The 18,666-nt window shown below is 42.7% G+C and overlaps 1 protein-coding gene across 3 annotated transcripts; it reads right to left on the bottom strand.

Moving 5' to 3' along the window:
- Positions 1–237: 237 nt before the first annotated feature.
- On the bottom strand, positions 238–18,015 carry TM7SF3 (transmembrane 7 superfamily member 3). 3 transcript variants are annotated; one of them, XM_083839474.1, is made up of 12 exons: positions 17,830–18,015; positions 12,272–12,426; positions 10,458–10,608; positions 9,904–10,024; positions 9,441–9,612; positions 8,273–8,450; positions 6,966–7,052; positions 6,462–6,542; positions 5,563–5,715; positions 4,147–4,244; positions 3,630–3,792; positions 238–2,486 (listed from the first exon to the last, which is right to left on the bottom strand). In XM_083839474.1, the coding sequence occupies exons 1-12, from the start codon at positions 17,897–17,899 to the stop codon at positions 2,224–2,226; spliced, it is 1,692 nt and encodes a 563-aa protein (XP_083695600.1). In that variant the 5' UTR covers positions 17,900–18,015; the 3' UTR covers positions 238–2,223. The 3 variants fall into 3 exon arrangements, with proteins under 3 accessions (XP_083695600.1, XP_083695602.1, XP_083695601.1); XM_083839476.1 differs by having other exon boundaries at positions 9,471–9,612; positions 17,830–18,008; XM_083839475.1 differs by lacking the exon at positions 17,830–18,015 and adding an exon at positions 17,550–17,668.
- Between the last annotated feature and the right edge of the window lie 651 nt (positions 18,016–18,666).

Raw genomic sequence — 18,666 nt, 5'->3', positions numbered from 1 at the left:
GTAATGAAACATACCTCCTCAGGTCATGCATTCATATAGAACATAACTAGTCCCAGCCTGGACATCTGGGTGTCACTGAGTGTACTAAGTCCATATAACAGGTCAGCTAGGCTTCCCCTACCTCATTCTTTGAGGGTCTAACACTTCAGAACTACTGCTTTAAGTTAGCTTCAGCATTTGGGATTGCAGATATGACACTGAATTCAGCATGGAGAGACCCCTTTAGTTACAATATTATTTCAAAAGACATCTTTATTATAAAAAGATATAGAAAATTAAACTTGTTTCTTCCAGAATGTTAATCACAGCAGTTATTAAAAACAAGGTAAACACGTTTAAGAGCATTTGTGTATCAAATAAGTGTTTGTTACTTAGTCAAATACAACAGACATGCTCAGTATCAGTGCAGTAAGGGCAGTCAGTAAGCGTCAGTCCACCAGAGGCCAAAGGAGCTCGTCATTTACTCCTGTCTGCCACACAACAGCAGAGTGAAGCAAGACCCTAACTGCAGTATTTCAGCCTTGCTCAGCTGTTTGAGGTAAGTATTCCAGCTCTAAGCAGTGGTGGGATTTGTTTCTCTAAACATCAGATCAGTTTAGTCACCTCAGATGCTATGCCATACTACAAAGTTCCACTCCTTAAAGAAAGGCCTACTGAGTTGAGTCACTTTAAAGTCAGTTCCTTTCTAATGCTAGAATGTTTTAGCTTTCAAATAAGTCCTCAGATAAAGTTTTTCGCTACCTTTCTGACACAGTTGTTTCCAATATACTTGCTGCCAAGAATTTAAAGTGGTGACTGAGAACTGAAGTTTTACCACAGTTATTCACTAGCAGTGGTTCCATGCAAGTAGCAGAACAGCCATTCAACTCCAGACAAGAAGGACCACCCACTTTGCTACCCACACTAAAAGCATAAGGATAGTGAGGAAAAAAACAGAGTCACCATAACTTGTATCAAGATATGGGATACAATACTTCCTTTACTGTTTAAAATATGACAGATCACCATGTAAACATTAAAGGTGAAGACCAGGTGTGGGCAGGGAAAACCCAACAACAGCCTCAGAACTGTTTGTGCGTTTATGTGAGCCAAATCCACAATGCTCCAGTTTGCATTTTGAAAATGGCTTTGTTTTATTTAAGGAAGTGAATAAAGCCACCAAGATGCAATTCTCCACTGAACACAAGAGTGGTCCCTTATCTGTTTTTACACTGCATTCTGGTTTGGGCAGAGGTAAAACTGGTAAGGAACACATTCAGTCAGCAAGGATCCTGGTCAGTATTTTGCCTGCAGTATGCTGTTTTCACCCCCTTAAAGGCAAAAATTAGAAGATATATTGATTAAAACAGAACAATAGTGTTCCAACCAATCCCAGGAAAGACTGACACTGGCTACAAAGTGCTTATTCCAGTTGTTCTCTTATGACAGCACCCTATCAATAAAAGATGATACCATAGCTGAAGCAAGTCACAGGCTCTTCAGAAAGCAAACAAGGAGGCAAGCCACTTGTGTTCTCTTAGCAGTCATCTCTGTACAGAGACCAGATGACCAGTTTACTACAGAACCCACTGAAAGAGAAGGTTTTATCTCAGATCAGCTCCACTTCCTGAGCCCCAGTATGCTCACTTAAAGTTAATTCAGTGCAGTTTAAATTCAAGTCACTTAATATAGCTTGCAAGGTTCAGTAATACTTCTTGGAAAGAACTGTCTGCAGCCACACATTCTGTACCTATTAGAAAATGATACTTCAGTTCCTGCTACAAGAACCCCTTCTGTGTATGGCCCTTGTCTTTCTTCCCTTGCAAGATGGCAGACTGCTCACCTTTGGGAGCAAGTCAGGCAATATTTTGGCAGCCATCTTCATGGTGCAAGGGAAGAACCAATGCCATACAGGCTACTTTTGAAGGGCTGTTTGATATTTCATGTGCTTAAACATTGTACTAGCTCACCACAAGATAAATACCTGTACATGACCTTTAGTACAAGATCTCTGCAGCTAGACATATACGCTTGTTACAGCAGTCCAGGTGGGCCGTTGAGGAAAGTCACAAAACAGCATGTAGTGTACAGGACAGATAACTTTCCTTCCAAGCTGAAGAAGCATCATCCTCTGATTAAGCAGGACAAGCTGGCAGTGCTAAAAGCCTGCAGCACTGGCTGGTTTGCTGGTGATCAGTCATCTTGCCTAAATTCTTCCTCTGTTCCTACCAGTTATTTGGCAGGTTACAGAAGCAACGGAGTTCTTTCCCCAGCTGGCTGCTCTTTCTGAAAAAGCTCTTTAATCTGCAGCAGCTTGCTATGTATCCTCTCTCTTAAGGGACGGATGTGATGGCTAGGGTCTAAGATATTTGTGCTTCTGCGCTCCCTTTCCCGTTTCCAGATGAGATAAGGGTGTGGTGGGAAGGGCACTTCACTTCTCTCTCGACGAAGCTGCACAGTCACTCCACTGAGGGCCAGCATTATCCACACTGCCAGGATTATAAAGTCTAAACAAAAGAAAAATGAAAGACACTGGTTCTGGTAAAGCAGGAACATTACTTCCTGTCAAGTAAGTGTTCAAGGCAAGACTGGATGAAGATTTGGGCAATTTGATCTAGTGGAAGGCGTCCCTGCTTATGTTAGCAACTAGATGGACTTTAAGGTCACTCCCACCCCAACCCATTCTATGATTCGTGCTTGGGCACAAACACTGTTAAGTTTAAATACAGAAGGGAAAGTATTGTCCCTGCATCCTCACATGCAGGGAGCATCCATGAAAAGGCAAGAACAAAAGTTGAAGCAAGGCTGTTCAGTCATTGTGTCAGTCTCTTTGACTGACACACACGTCAGTCTGAGCCTGAAAAGCATCTTTCCTAAGTGCCTTGTCACATAACACCTGCTGGAAGCTTCACATCCTAGTCATAGATCACAGAATCAGAGACTAATTTGTGTTGGAAAGGACCTTAAAGATCATCTAGTTCCACCCCCCCGCCATGGGCAGGGACACCTTCCATTAGACCATGTTGCTTAAAGCAACATAAAACCTGGCCTTCAACACTTCCAGGGATGGAGCATCCACAGCTTCTCTGGGCAACCTGTTCCAGTGCCTCACCACACTGAGTAAAGAACTTTTTATAAAGTCTAATCTAAATCTCCCCTCCTTCAATTTAAAACCATTACCCCTAGTCCTATCACTACATTCTTTGAAGAAGAGTCCCTCCCCAGCTTTCCTGTTATGCCCTCTTTAGGTATTGGAAAGTGACCGTAAGGTCTCCCTAGAGCCTTCTCTTCCCCAGAAGGAAGAACCCCAACTTCCTCAGCCTGTCTTCATAGAAGTGCTCCCACTCCTTAGTCATCCTCATGGTCCTCCTCAGGACTTGTTCTAACAGGTCCATGTCCTCCTTATTATTGGGAGCCCCAGAGCTGAACTCAGTACTCAAGGTGTGGCCTCACCAGGGCCGAGTACACAGTCAACTCAGTATTTCTTTCAAAGGACTGAAATTCAAATTGTGTATCAAATCTCACACCGTACTTCTTAAGTTCTTCTCATCCCTCCTACCCTCAACACACAGTTTAGAAAGGAACCAAAAGTGCAGTTCTCAAACAAGCATTTTTTATACTAGTTCTAGAAGTCTAAGAAGAGCACTCACCATTTGTTTGAAAAGGCACATTTGTGTAGGCTCTGCTGAAGTAATCATTGAGGATCCTTCTGAGTAGGTCTACGGTGATGTAAGCAAGACTTGTGTAGACATAACAGGCAATAGCTAGGACCACTGAATAAGAACCTACTATTCCACAGGCCAGTAAGTTCAGCTAGAGGGGGAAAAAAAAACAGCTTTAGGAGACTGATAAACACCACCTTAGTGCAATACTTTATATCAGTTCTTCCACAAGCAGCTGGCTGCCCACACCTCATTATCCAGACATCCTGTTAAGACAGGAAAGGTAGAGCAACAGAACTGTCAGCAGATATTAGGTGCAACACTAAAGAAAAAAGAAATCCTTCGCTTATAGACCAGTTAGCACAAGTAACACTGAACAGAAGCTCCCTAGAACTTGTCCCTTGCTGTGTTAGATCTTTTACACACATCCCACAGGACTGCATTTTGCATAGTAGTCTGACACCCCTTCCCTCCTCTTTCCAAGGTAATTGGACAGATGACTTACAATTCTTGGACAGCCAACAAAAAGCACTGGAATCATCAAGGCTACAGAAGAAAAGGTCACCCAGAACACAACATCATCCCGGAAGACCCTGTAGTCTCCTGCAAAGACACCATATTCCACAAGTAGTTTACTAGTGTTAGTAAAGCATAAACACTTCTTTGTAAGAGGTTGGGGGGGTGGTATGCTTTTCCCCCAAAGTTTCCATGTATTTAGAAATATCTGGAGAACAGTGTGGAAGAGTACCTTTTGAGCTCAAGTGTCAATTAAGATGCATTGTAGCACTCATTCAAAACATGAGCAGAAACAGAGTTCCAGTACAGGTCCTGTACTATAAACTGGAACAGCAGATCTTGTCCAAACAAGACTTACGAAGTATATGCTACTCATCTGATGTGAGAAGTACCAGAGTACTTCTGTCTAGTAAGAAGCCATTTTATTGGCCACGTAGGTTTATAATTTATAAGTGTGCATAAATAGTCTAGAAATGTGTAGGTTTATCTAGGGTCGGGGACAAGTGCACCACACCACTCAAACTCTTCCAGCTTTAGAGTAATTAAGTCATTTGATTGAACACTGCTTTGTTTCCCCCTGCTTTCAAAAGGCCTGTCAGTTAAACAGGGGACCAGCTGATCCCCAGTCAATTCACTGTTTCACTTAATGAAGAGTAACGAGGGACTGTGCGGATTACCACAGAACCATAAACCAACTCAAACAGACAACTGTAGAAAGGAAAAACTGCCCCACCAGCGGATCTCAAGTAGGAAAGCTGGAAAGGAATGCAGTTCTGAGATTCAAAGTCACAGCAAAGAAAGCAGTACAGCTGGTGCCCTCACATCCCTGAGGGAGTTCATCTCAGCAGCCTTGCTTGCTTTCATGTGATTTGTCCGCAGTTCCTCTTAATAAAGAGATGCTAAAAAGCCTGATGATGTCAATTCAGCTGTAAACACAAGTATGACTCCTACAGTCTAGTGCTGCCAGAGCCTTGCACTGTGGTGTGGTGAAAAGTAACAGGCAAGAGCTCCTCTTGATCTATGATGCCTTCATGCCTGAAGCCTCAGAGTTAGACTGTAGATTTTCTGTGACGTGCTCTGAATCAGAGAACAAGACAGAAAATGCTTGCCTGGAGCAGAGCTGGTGTCAGACTGCTGAAATGCAAGCTGCTTGGGTGGGAAGAATAAGCAGTTTCCTTTTCCCACAAGTACAGATTACCCTAAGTAGTTTCAATTGCAGCACACCTGAAAGAAAGCTTCAGAGACATCTCTATTCCTCCCAACATTGGGAAGGCAAAAAAAAAATTTAAAAAGCACACTAAGATAAATCAGAGAACAGCATTTGTTTTGAAGCCTTGCAGTGTCCCTGTAATACAGCGGTGAAGTATCACCCAGTCACTTTGCAGCAGAATATTTCAGTACATACCTAGTGGAGTAAAGAAGACCACTGATGAGAAGAGAAATCCCAGCACCAGTCCAATAAGCAACATACAGAGCAGGACAGAGCCAAATCTCCACCAGCTTGCAACCAGCAAAAGCCCTCCAATAATCCCAGCTACTGCTGTCAAAATAAGACGCACTGGAAAAACAAGAGGGAAAATCCTAAATTAAGAACTGTAGCAACACCCTGAAAATTTCAGTTACTGCAATAGCCTATTCAAACAGATTTACTTGCATACTTGATTTTTGTTACCTAATGAAAGCTTTCTGAAACTAGCTCACATCTGTGCTTCATGCATCTCACTTAGGCTCCAGTCAGCAGGGGAGGGTATGCTACTGGGAGAATGCCATAGGACTGTATGGAAGGTGTTGCTGCTACGTACAATAGTACCTTGAGTTCCCAGTGCAGTTATGGTTGCAAGAGGTAGTGCACCAGAAAAGCAGTTATGAGGTAGGATGTAATAGAGACAGAAGAACCGATTCTTGCTAGTGTAACAGACAGGATGCAGACCACTTGATCTATTTTATATGTGCAATCTGCATTTGATCTGAAACTGAGGTCCACCCATTCTGAAAGAAAAACGTTCTGGGAATTTGCAACGTACTTCCTTCCCGAAAACCTGTATCTCCATTGGATGGACAGGCAAATATTTCTGTCAGAGTTGCAGCTATGAACTCCATTTCATTGTCTGAGGTCAAAGGCAACAGTTACTCTGTTGCCTACTCAGTGTTAAGGTATTTAAGCTCAGTTCAAGTACCCACATAACAGGCTTTTCTATCCTTCCCACAGCTAGCCAGCTGCAAGCACAACCAAAATTTTACTTCAGGGATCCACAGCAATAATGTTTCAGCAAGAGGATGGGGGGTATCCTTATATCTACTCACCATCATAACCAAGGCCAGTTACCCTAGTGATGAATACAAAGAAGAAAAATCCTGTGATTATGAAGCCCATGAAGAATAAGTCTAGAGAACAGGGAAAAAGATTCAGTATGCTGTCATATCGCCCCATAGCAAGCCTATTTCAGTACATCTTCAGACACCTTTGTTTTATAACAGGGAAGGGAAATCTCAGCTCACTAGCTGTTAAGCACAGGAGGAAGGACAGGCAACACTTGGTTCTGGAAAGGGCTCTCTTCAAGCACATCAAATAGATATAAACGTAATTTTTGCATGTTCTCTATCACACACCCTAATTTTATGTTCCTGTTCTTCAAATACCAGAAGCTTCTTGTTCTGCACTTACGATCTCTGATCCTGTTAAAGCACAGCAGTGGACCTAATTGACGTGTAATCGCTTCCAGGTGATTCTTCAGCAATAGCGCTAAAGTTCTAAGGTACATCTATGAAATTCCAACCAGATTTATGACAACAGAAAAAACTCAGTACCTGTTTTCCAGAATCTGTGTCCAAAAAAGCAAGTGAAGAGGCCAAGAACAGCAAGAACAGTGAAGAATATTTTGGTAGAGAGTTTGCCTACAAGAAGAAAGGGTTATCAGAGCATTCCTATCTAGTAGTCCCAACAGTGAGACTAACAAAGTCAAGTTACCATCACTGAGTCTACCAACAATAGTAACTGCTACTCCTTCAGACTCACAATGTGAACAGATCTACAGCATCTGACCTAAAAGATACCTTGATAAAGTCTCCAAAAGAACATTTATCTAGCTCCAGTCTGAGTACTAAGTCAAAAGCTTCCTCCTTATTCAAGGGACTGAATTTTCTGTAACTATTAGTTAAGCAGCTGTAATTTGCTATTTGTAGTACCACCACTAAAGATTTGAAAAAGCTCTACTCAGCTTTAAAATAAGGACATCCAATCATCTATGAAAGTCAGCACTACAGGGCTGGTGATCCAGGCTGCAGCTATGGTCTTTATCTTTTCAGCCTTCATGCTTACCTCCCTTTAATATAGTTTTCAGTGCAACAGAAAGGACTGTTAGTACCCCAGTATGGCTCACCTCTGTCTCCTAGAAAGAATTCTTCCTGTCATTTACGCTACTTAAAACAAGTAGACTACATTTCTCTAATTCAGACAACCAGGGAGAAGGTTTTTAGCCCTGATAATCTCTTATGGTGTCATATGATAAACTTGATGAGCTACTTGTGTTAAGAAAATTAGGAGGACAAGTCTTGCTTTATAAGCATATTCTATCCATTTTTCTTGTCCTTCCCATGATCATAACATGAGCAGAAGCTTTGCTCAAATTCTATTGTTATATGACTTTGTAGAAAGTAGCATGACTTTGTAATCAGATTTCTACTGCTGGAATTATTTTCATGCTTATTTTTAGGTGACTGTCTCCTTTTGAAATATTTTTATGTTACCGATTCCTGTTAGCACCAGTGCAGTTCAAAAGATAAAGCTGGGCCCTAATCCATCTTAGTTTCCACCTAACGTGCTGTAAAGTGATTTAAAATTATGTATCTAGTTCAAACAGAAAAAACAAAAAGGCATCAAGTTATAAGCCAAATATTAAACGTCCATTAAGTTAAGCTTTCACTTGCTAATAGCTCTCCTTAGATTTATTTTATCATTCTAGAATTTCTCCTCAATCAAGAAGCAGACTCAGTCATAAAGCAAGAAAAACATATCCAGGATATATACCACATAAAAAGCTCTAAGAAGCACCACTCTGTGCAGGAGCACAACAAGCTTGAGATGAGTTGGCATGGACCTACAAGTCCCAACTTACTGAGAGAAGAGCAGTTATCCACTAGGTCAACAAAGCTGCAGGCATACGTGTGCACAGGTATGTACGCAGCAGAAGTATTCCAAAGAGGATCCCATACTATGACATTGTAGATCACACCTTGCCCAGGGAGTGAGGAAAAGTATACATTGGTCTTATCATCAGTTGTCAATGTAAGCATCTGGAACAAAGATTATTTTTAGTCACAAATACCTGCCTGTCACTGTGTCTGATGGCACATTGTGTCCATACAGCTGGACAATACTTAGCAGCTCAAGAAAGATGACCAGCAAGAAGCCAAAAGCTCTCCTATTCTGAACACTGAACAACCATCTTAGTATTATTGAGGCATTAAAGGCTCACAGGATGGACTCCACTTCCTCCAAAATACAGGAACGATTTCTGACAGCACGTAAGATTCTCTCACCAACGTTGTTTCTCCTCATTTGAGGAGAGTCCAATTTTCTCTATCAGTCTTCTTAACCCAGGTCTGTCCTCAGAAGCAGGTAAGGCTGCCATCCCACTCCCTAGCAAGACCAGACAGGTCATGGTCCCTAACATTCTCCCCCCCATCCATCCTAATCTCTTTGCTTGGAGTAGGTAAACATGATGCAAGTATTTGCTGTCATGTCAGCTCTTTATGTCACTCCAAACTGGGGTCAGCACCTAGTCCAGTTCCACTATACTCTTTGTTTCTTGCATTCCCTGCTCAGTCCTCAGCATCTGCCAGGCAATGCAGGAGACTACAGTGATCTGTCAGAAGCAGCTCTACTTCTGGATTAAGAGAGACTCAGTGGCAATATTGTTATAGGTAAACTATCCAGCAAGAAGACACTGCAATAACAGCTTACTTGATTGAGAACAGGATACATGACAAACACTTCACACACCCATCATTAATCTCTACCTAATATCAAAGACCATTACCAGAGGTCTCAGCCCCATGACATTTCAAGCTGTGCTCACCAGCCTCCTCTCCCAGAAGAGCCAGTGGCTGCCATTTTGTGTAGACAGTGTATACTTCCTAGCCAGAAATCCCAGATACAAGCAGGAAGCCTCAAGCATCAGCAGCTTGCCTACATCACCACTCAAAGATGAGAGGCACAGGGGAGGAGAAAGTTTAAGACAATGCTACTGCCAAGTACCTGGTACGCTGGTGCTTCATACTTACTTTAACACCATTAGCTTTGATACTTTGTACCTCAGACATCTTCCGTATGTGGCTCATGAGTACCATCTCAGAAAGGTTGTTCTCTGGTAAGAAGTACTGGTAGACATCATAGTGCAGCCGCCATCTGGAGTTCTGACCAGTCCCTGAATCACAAGCTGGTGGATTTGCTCCTCTACAATTAAAAAGAAGTCAACTACAAGCCTGGCACAAGCCTCCAGATGTATAATCTTTCCCACAAGATGCAACTTTCAGTTCTTGTGTTACCTCCTCCCCCCATCCTCCTTATCTTCATTTACTGTTTAGATTGCTGGTTGCAGCAAACAAGATTTCTACCAGTAGTTGGATGCTCAACCTTTCCAGCAGAATCTTGTACTACGACCCTAGTCAAATATAGGATAAGGGAGGTCTGCTGAGTACACGGTAGTTCATACCTTTTGTTTTAATTATTGAAAAACACACATACCTAGCATATCCCAAGTTTGCAGGAGCAAACTTGATGTGTGTATCAACCAAGGTATAGTCTAGGTAAATGTTGGGATCCACTTCCAAGTCAAATTCTAGATTGCAGCCTCCAGGTATAGGATCTAGAAAATAAGAATAGTTAGCTGTAGTAGTATTTACTTCCTCCTTACACAGCTTGAAAAAAAAAGTGTTAAGACCTCAGCAACACATGCATTTGCAGGCAGGCATAGTCTGCTTGCTGAGGACACAAAACTGTCAGATTCTACTCTTGCAGATGATAGAAGTGGTTTCACTGCAATCACTAACATAAGCCCTGATACACAAGTACAGTGTTTTTCTACTCTAAGGCTGAAGTCACGACAAGAACAAACAGTACATCCTATACACAAGTCTCTAATGATCTCAAGCTTTGGCAGTCCATTTCAAAAGAGTTTGCACTATCTCTGTCATACACTTGCACCATGTAAGAATACTACCTCTGAAAAGCCAACACTAACACTTAATTAGCTTGTAGTAGGTAGAGCTGGTATTCCTTCACAAGAAATAAGACCATACCTTTTTCCATATATGGAATGGAGATAGCTGTGCTTAGCACCTGGTTAGCATCCAGTGACCGAAGGTACCACGTACACACACTCTGTTGAGGCCGAAGGATAGAAATCAGTCCTTTGTCTACTCCAGTTCCTGAGCTGTTTGCAGATGGATTCTGGACAGAAATGGATTATATAAGCAAGCAGTTCTTCAGGATTACATATCACTGTAACTAAACATATTGCACAGTAGTCACATCCCTGCCACAAACCTGTAGGGCACACATCTCAGTGCCAGCTGCCACAGATGAGGCATTCAGCCCACAGCTAGCTAGAAGGTTAGAGCTGAAAAAAGAACAGCCTCTGACACCACATGTTGCCCAATTCAAGCTCAAAAGTGCAACTAATAAAGTTGAAGACTATCAAAGAGTTAGTATCACAAGCAAATTGCAGAGATTTCTAGCTAGTTAAGCCTAATGCTATACTAGTCAATGCATGTTTGTAAAGATATAGAGGGATTAGAATATCCCTCACAAAAAGCTGTGAGGGCACAAAAGAGCATCCTGGAAGCTGAAGTGCAGAAACACCTTGCTATCTCCACCGGGAGGGCGATGACTGTGTAACAGCTGGCTTTTAACACTAGCCATGCCAGACAGCCCCCCTAACACCATCCCTTTCAGAACCAAGAGCCTCAAGGAAATGTCTGTCAGCAATGGAAGCACCACTCTCATGGCTGGAACAACCAGCTAGCCTGCAGTCAAATCTTTTTCAGCATGGAAAAGTGTGCTTTTGTCCAAGACCACCACAGTTATCAGAGGCAATGCTGCAAGGAAGCACTTTGGACCTGGCAGGCATTAAGGTCTGGCTCAGTTTCATATCTCCAGAAGCAAGCCAGCCCTAAAAGCAGTACAGCCATATTTACGTAGTACTGCCCTTGGCCTGGTAAGCCCCATGCATGCAAGCAGGGATTGAAATGGCAACAGAAAACTCTATGACTGGTAATCAAAGACTGAGTAGGTGTTAGTGTCTTTGCCCTGGAATTCTGGGTATTTCAACAGTGTAAAGGAGACTGAGCTGGGCAACTTGTGTACCAGGTTATTCATCTTCTAAGTTTCCCAGCATAGTTCTTGGCACCCAGCATATTCTCATTTGTAATACAGTGACGGGAAACAGGATAGCAACTGTGAAGTTGATACCTAGTACCTTCAACATTGAGCAGAATGTAGTCAAACAACTTACTGGCTTACAGCATCATAGAAGTCAGTATTTTAGATTGCACCCCAGTAATGATAGGACAAATAGTGGCTAGTGTATAGCAGTAGGAATGCTTGTGTTGCTGGCTAGAAGTGGCAGCCTTCACTGGAATACCATAGAAGAATTTCTCCATATGCCACCAAACAATAATTAAATTCAGGAGCAGCAGCTGGGATAACACACTAACTGCAGTAGCTATCTACAAGCCACATGAACAGACATATGAACATCCCAAAGTGATAGAGCTTAGCATAAAACAGTTTCTGGGAAATGCTTATCATCAATCCATTTTTAATCAAACACCAATGGACATGGTCAGCTGTCATATGTCAGAAGCACCACTCCCACCAAGAATGAAGCCTTGAAGCTCTGAAATCTTTGCCATCCAGGCTTTCAAAATAGCAGTCATGACACATGAGCAAGTAGTATTTAAGTTTCAAAAATCCTAAGAGCATGTTACTTGCATGGCTCCTATGTAGCACTTATATAGCTTGAATTCTGTATTCCTATGTGTAGGAGAGCTCTTAGTTCTCATTTAGGGAAAGAACATAGTATTTGAGAACAGAAATGACACTCTTACCATACCTTGTCAAAGGATATCACCACGCTGTTTTGCTGTGCATGTACTTGAAAAATAACAACTGTCACATTGCTTGCAATGTTTCTGATTACAGCTTCTACTGGATTGGTCTGGTTAAGTAGCACATTTCTGAATCTTCCCAGGGAGAGCTCAAGAAGACCTGCATTCCAAAAAAAGAAAGAGGAAGATCTACTTTTTTTGCCCACATGAGAAGCAGTTCTCAAGAACAGCCTGGAAGCTTCCAGTAACCCAATAACATATCAGCTGGGAACAAAGCAAGACGTTTTACGCCGCTTCCACTCAGTAAGTCATGGCTGCAGAAGCTCCCGCACACAGAGGTATGCCTACAGGGAAAGGTGCAGGCAGAAGCCTCCAGGCAGCCTGGCATTTACCTAAGCACACAGGACTTGACTTCCTGCCAGGAGCTCTGTCCAGCTCCAAAAAGACACTGCACTGGCTGATCACCTGCAGCTAATCAGGGGCAAACAATAATCACTAAAGTAAATAAGATACTGAGCTCTACTTGCTCTTTTGCAAACCCAGGACAATAATACAACAGGCTCGTATTAGCCAGCCAACTTGCCCAGTTGAACTTGCCCAGTTGGACTTCGTGGGCAAATTTCCCAATGATGGGAATTGGGTCAAATCCTACAATAGAATCAAGTCTGCAGTTTAGATAAGTATACTCACCTGCTTTCAGTTATTTCACATGTCATTTACTCCCACGCTATTCTTAATTATTAGGGCTGTTGTACCCTTATTTCAGTATCTAAAGTCTAGTGACTTTCTAAGATGCAACCAAGACCATTTCTTCTTAGGATGCACATAGCTCTGTCACCTGCTGTCTTTTTAATTTTAAAGGAGCCACATGACCCAGGATATAAGATTCTTTGAGAAACAGCTTTGGCTTGTTGTTCAAGTCCCACAAGAAAGCCTGGTTTCTCCCTGTGCTGTGCTCCTGGGGGACTGGGGATTTCAGAGAAGGGAAGCGAAGCAGCTGTACAGAAGCCGCAAGATTTTCTTCTGTTGAAGAGTGGACAGAGTAGATGCATGTGGCATGCATGATGCCCTTCAGCTTTGCATTCTGATGCTTCATAAGAATTCCCCTTCAGGCATGCAGACACACAGGAACCCAACTGACCTAAAGCTTATCAAACATGCATAATATTTCCACAGCAGAGTTGCCTCTTACAGCACATGGGTTGATACTGTCAAGTTACTCTGTGCTTCTTCTATTTAAGTACAAACAACACTATCCCATGCTCGCTGTCATGGATGTCTCAGGCAGTCTCCCTTTCAAAGAAAGGAAAAAGTCTTCTCATTCAGAACTCTACACCCAATACTCCGTATCCCTTTCCTGTTACTACTCTTTCTCCCCTGCCAAGAACTGCATCTCTGGCCAGCTTCTTTGCCTTTTGATCACATGTAAACAGAGGTGAGCTCCTACATTTATACATCTTCCACTCTTCTCACAGCAGAGAGAAAGAAGATACTCATTTCATCTTGCTAATTTCAGTGCTTACTTCGCTCCTATGCCCACCCCAAAACTTTGATGATTATCAATACTGCATCACCAATAAAACCCTTGCTGAAATATGAATCAGACTAAGGATTTTTTTTCCCTATCCTATCACTTGCAGTTTATGCTAGGGTAGAGAAGTTTCTACTGCAAGTTCTCAAGCATTAAATATTAATGTAAAATTAGAACTACCAAAAGGAAAGCTTTGAGTATTTTTCAGTTTCTCATGAAGTACTTTGAGCAATATTCAGATATCCCCCTCTCCACAAGACCTCTTTCCCCTTAAGCTCTTAAATTTTACCAGAAATGCAACTAACTGCAAAAGCTAGAGAAGGGCATTTAAAAAGCACCAACTTTCTATGCACTCAAATTTGGTATGAAATTTAGAATACAGAAAAACAATTCTGAACTTTAAGGGCAGTTTCCTGAACTGCAGGAAGTTCACCAAAACGGTCTTTTAAGGAAAAACTGAAACCATATACATCCTCTCTATGCTCTACAGCAAGGGGGAAAAATAGCTCGTCTGCTTTCTCACCTCCCCTCTGTACTTACACCCAGAGGCCTCCTCATATATAAGAGTGGATTTGTCAGCAAGACATGCTGACACTACTTCAACATGATCATGGGACTCTGAATGTCTGAGGCACTCTCTGAAGTTTAATTAGCATGGCAAATTAACACATGGTGTTCTACATTGCTTTAGTGTTTGCATAACTGCTCCTAAAACAGCACATTTCATTTTAAACTAAAGTCTGGACAGAAGAGTAAAGATTCCGGATACAGAACAAGAATGACTACAGCCAGTCAAGCTAGTATTTTTCAGCTTGCTTTCTACAGGCTCCTTGAACCACACTTCCATCTAGGCTTGAAAGATTACTACAGAGAGTTCACAAACACTGTCAAGCAGCAGAACCTTTTAAGTCATTTGCTGGAAGAACAGTTGCTACTTGGCCACAGACAATACCACCTAAAAACCTTCCTGCCTCCTCCATTTCTGTCTTTTGAAGAAGTCATCGGTGGTGCTCCTAGGCAGACTCCATGGGAGTTAGACAAAACAGCCTACTCACGATTTCCCAGGGCCATCACTGGGCTGCCTGAGCCATGTGGGGCTCAGTGGTGGCAAAACGGCTTTGAAGGGCAGAAACCAGAAGCCTCCAAGAATACACAGTGCTGGCCACAGCATGCAAGCTTCGGCTCCCTGAACATAGCATGCCAGACAGGGCTACTAAGATGACACCATCACAGAAGTGAGCCAGAACAGAGCAACAGAGCCAGAAACAAGATCCAGGCATCCCAGCTTTATTTCTTTTTGTTTGTTTTTGCTTGTTAGGTTTTTTTGGTTTTGCTCCACTTCTCTCAAAACAGTGGAGATCTGGAAACTGCTGGTACAATGCCAGGCTAAACTCCTCCTCTCTACAAGAGTAGGAAGTCTGAAGGTCGTTGTATGTCAAAGTGGTTTTAGATAAGATACAAGAGAGGAATCCTCAGTATTACAAAAACTATCAACTGAAAACAGATACTTCAAGTCAGTATTATTGAAACTGAGCAAGAACAAAGTTGGAGTACTTAGCATGTGTTATTCAGTGTACCAGTACCACCAATACTAAGACAGGAGCACAGACAGAACTGAGAAGCAAAGGTGGACAACAATCTGCTCTGTCACCCCACGTTGCATCATTTCTCCCACTAACTATATGAGCAAAGCTAGTAAAGACAGCAAAGGAATTTAACCTCTCAGAGCTCTAGAGATCACAAGTCGTGACTCTAAGAACGAAGGCAGGCAGTTCTACAGAGGCTTGGCATTTATTATTCTTTCTCTATGTTTATTGGAGAAACTGCAGATCAACAGCCAGCTCGAATCAATTCCATCCTGTTGAACCATTTCCATGCTGCTGATTCAGTGCCAAGCTCTCAGCTCATTTGGTACTTTAATTGAACCACCTGCCTTTCCAGCTCCAATAGTCAAGTGTCATTCCCCATTGCCAATAAAGAGCTAACCACATGAGGTTCTTGGTGACACCCTATGGTTCAATTCAATTTCCATTAAGAAACACCTTTGTTGTCCATGCAGAAACAGCCCTTTACCTGCAGAGCCATGCTCAGTCAGTACACCTGTCTCAGACAAAAGCTCCTTGGTCAGAGAAAATACCACAAATGCCACAAGGTACGAGTGACCAGCTGTCACATTCAAACTGCAGAATAGCTTTATGGGAAACTCTTGTTTTAAAAGAGTGTCTCTGCATAGACTAAACAGCTAGCACAAACTAAGTAGATCCAGATAAGCCAGGGGGTGAAGGAGCAGAAGGAAAGCAATCATTCCACTGCTTCTTATTTTTGCATGACTATTAGTAGAACTGTATCTTAAATGAAGGATGGTCTTGGTCCAGCTAAAACTACCATACAGGCACTGCTCAATCCTAACTACACTTGAGTTTTTGCATCACTAAACATCCTGGTTTGGATGTAGCAAACAAGGCCAGTTGCACTCCTATTTCATAAAGGTGGGGCTCCCCAGGAGGCACCAAGCATTCTGTTTAATATACTTATGCATAAATACTCAGTTTAAAGAGCTGCAACCCATCAGAACCCCAGAAAAGTAATACAGGCCATCAAAGGCATATTTTACTTATCAGCACTTTAAAAGTGAAGTGGGATCTTCTAATATTAGGAAGTAGCAAAAGCCATCTCCACAAACCTGGATATCCCAGACTGAACAGCCACAAGACAATTTCAAATCAGTGAACCATTAAGTGTCCTTGTTTAAAGGGCCTAATAATCAGTTTGGGTTTGGTACACAAATTACACAGCTTATTAACTTTTCATGAAGGACATATTCTTCTTCCCCTTTACCCTCAATTCTGCAAGGTGTATCAACAAGTTACTTCAAGGCAAAGCAGCTGCTGTCTCACTTTCATTCTGCCTTTGTAAATACCGTTAAGAAAATAAACTAAAAACTTATGATCCATCTTCAATCAAGTCTGTGTGATAAGTTGCTTACCAGCATCTTTTAATAAATAGATTGAGATCTAAGAACACTGAACCTTTATTCTCAAACCTACCCACCACCACCAAGTACTAAGCTGAAGTTCTCAGAACCTGCAAGAACACCAAGACTAGAGCAGGAAGAATACTTGCACACTTCGGACTGATTCCAAATGCTGTCTTGCAGAGTATCCCAAGAGTAGATTTCTCCTTCTGGAGAATTAAACTTTGTTCCATGCTACCTTAGAAGAAAAGAAAAACTAAGAGGAGGCTTATACCAGCCCTAACACAAGGGACTGCTTGCTTATCTCTGAGGAAACTGCTTATTTTTTCCTTTATTCAAACAGAAAAAAAAACACAGATAAGAGATTAATGATAAGGAAGTAAACGTCTGTTAAATCTTCACAAGATATAATCATTACAGTACACTTACCTCTGGAAACCTATTATAATCCCATGCATGCACACAAGGGAATTACAAAAAAAGCCAATGCTTAATAAATGGAGATTACATCAGCAGGCCAACAAGTCATTTCAGGAACAGAGTTCCAAATATTTGGTGGTTTTGCTCATTTCCTTGATTTTAAAAAGCTAGCGGTTTTCAGCCTGCAATTGGCAAGATGCTAGGAACCCACAACCTCTTGAGAGCTGTGACAAAAAGAAGCAGTTAACCCTCTTCCCTTTCTGATATAAACTCCTAGCCTAGTGAATGCCACCCTGTTTCCTCAAAAAGAGTAGAGCTCTACACCATACAACTCTACACCCCTCAGCCTACACCATACCCCTGTAGCAGCAGGACTGTAGCCAGCAGATCCATCGGATTGTCCAAACGACAACGTCCATAGCTAATAAGGTGCAGGGCTGTTATTGCAATAAGGTGCGTAGCTAATAAGGTGCAAGACTGTTAAACAATAATTTAAACTAAAATAAAAAGGGGGGGGGGGGGGGCCGTAAAGCACCCTCTTCCCGCAACGAACCGCGCTTGACCAGCCCCCTCCCTCCCGCCACGTAATGGCGGCCGCGGCCCTCAGCCTCCCTCCCCAGCCCCGTCTCCAGGCTCACCTGAGGCGCCGGCACCTCGTAGCGCCTCGGCGAGCCCAAGGAGCAGCAAAACGCAGGAAGGGAGCCGCATGGCGCTGAGGAGGGAAGGGGAGAGGAGGCTGAGAGAGAAGCCAGGGCGCTAAGGAGAGAGCTGGGCCGGGCGGAGCCTGTGAGGCGGCGCAGCACTCCCTCGCAGGCTCCGCCCGGCCCAGGCGGTTCTCGCCTCCCCTCACCCGCCTGCCTGAGATAACGGGGCATAAATGCCCCCAAAACGGCTTTTATCCGCTCCAGCCACCTCTCCCGCCTGTGTGGTGATTTCCACGGCTAGGATTGGTAGTGAGCTTAGGAAGATATCCACGCTGAGGTGTTATGTGCAGGGGGTGTCAAATTATTATTATTATTGTTGTTGTTGTTATTTATTTAATGCACTGCTGTTTTGTTTTCACATGGTCTGATAAAACACAGTGTAGCCCCTGAGGTTGCTGGTGTGCTCAAGGCACCTCTGGCCATGCAGGTGATTCATGGGCTTGTGATGAGATGACAGAAGGCAAATTAAAAGTCTCTTCTTTTTCCACTTCCCATGAGTTTTAAGATGATCCTGTTGCCGTTTCTGCCTTGTTTATGAACTTATGTTCTAATCTAGGCTCTAAAAAGCTTTGCACACTCCTCCCTGTTTTGTTGAGTGTGTTCTGCCCAGCTTGCTTTGATCCAGTTTCCAGTTCAGATACAAAAGGAAGCTGCAAGCCTGGCATGAGAATGCAGCAATGAGCACTGGTCTGCGTTTAAGACTGCAATCATTTCAGACAAGTGGCTGTTCTTTCTTCTCTACATCTTTGCCTGCTGTGATTGGAAAAGAAG

The sequence above is a fragment of the Anser anser genome (genome assembly GCF_964211835.1).
Source record: "Anser anser genome assembly, chromosome: 1".
Classification (NCBI taxonomy): Eukaryota; Metazoa; Chordata; class Aves; order Anseriformes; family Anatidae; genus Anser; species Anser anser.
Note: the sequence above shows the minus strand (reverse complement) of the source record. Positions and strands in the feature narration are given on the sequence as shown.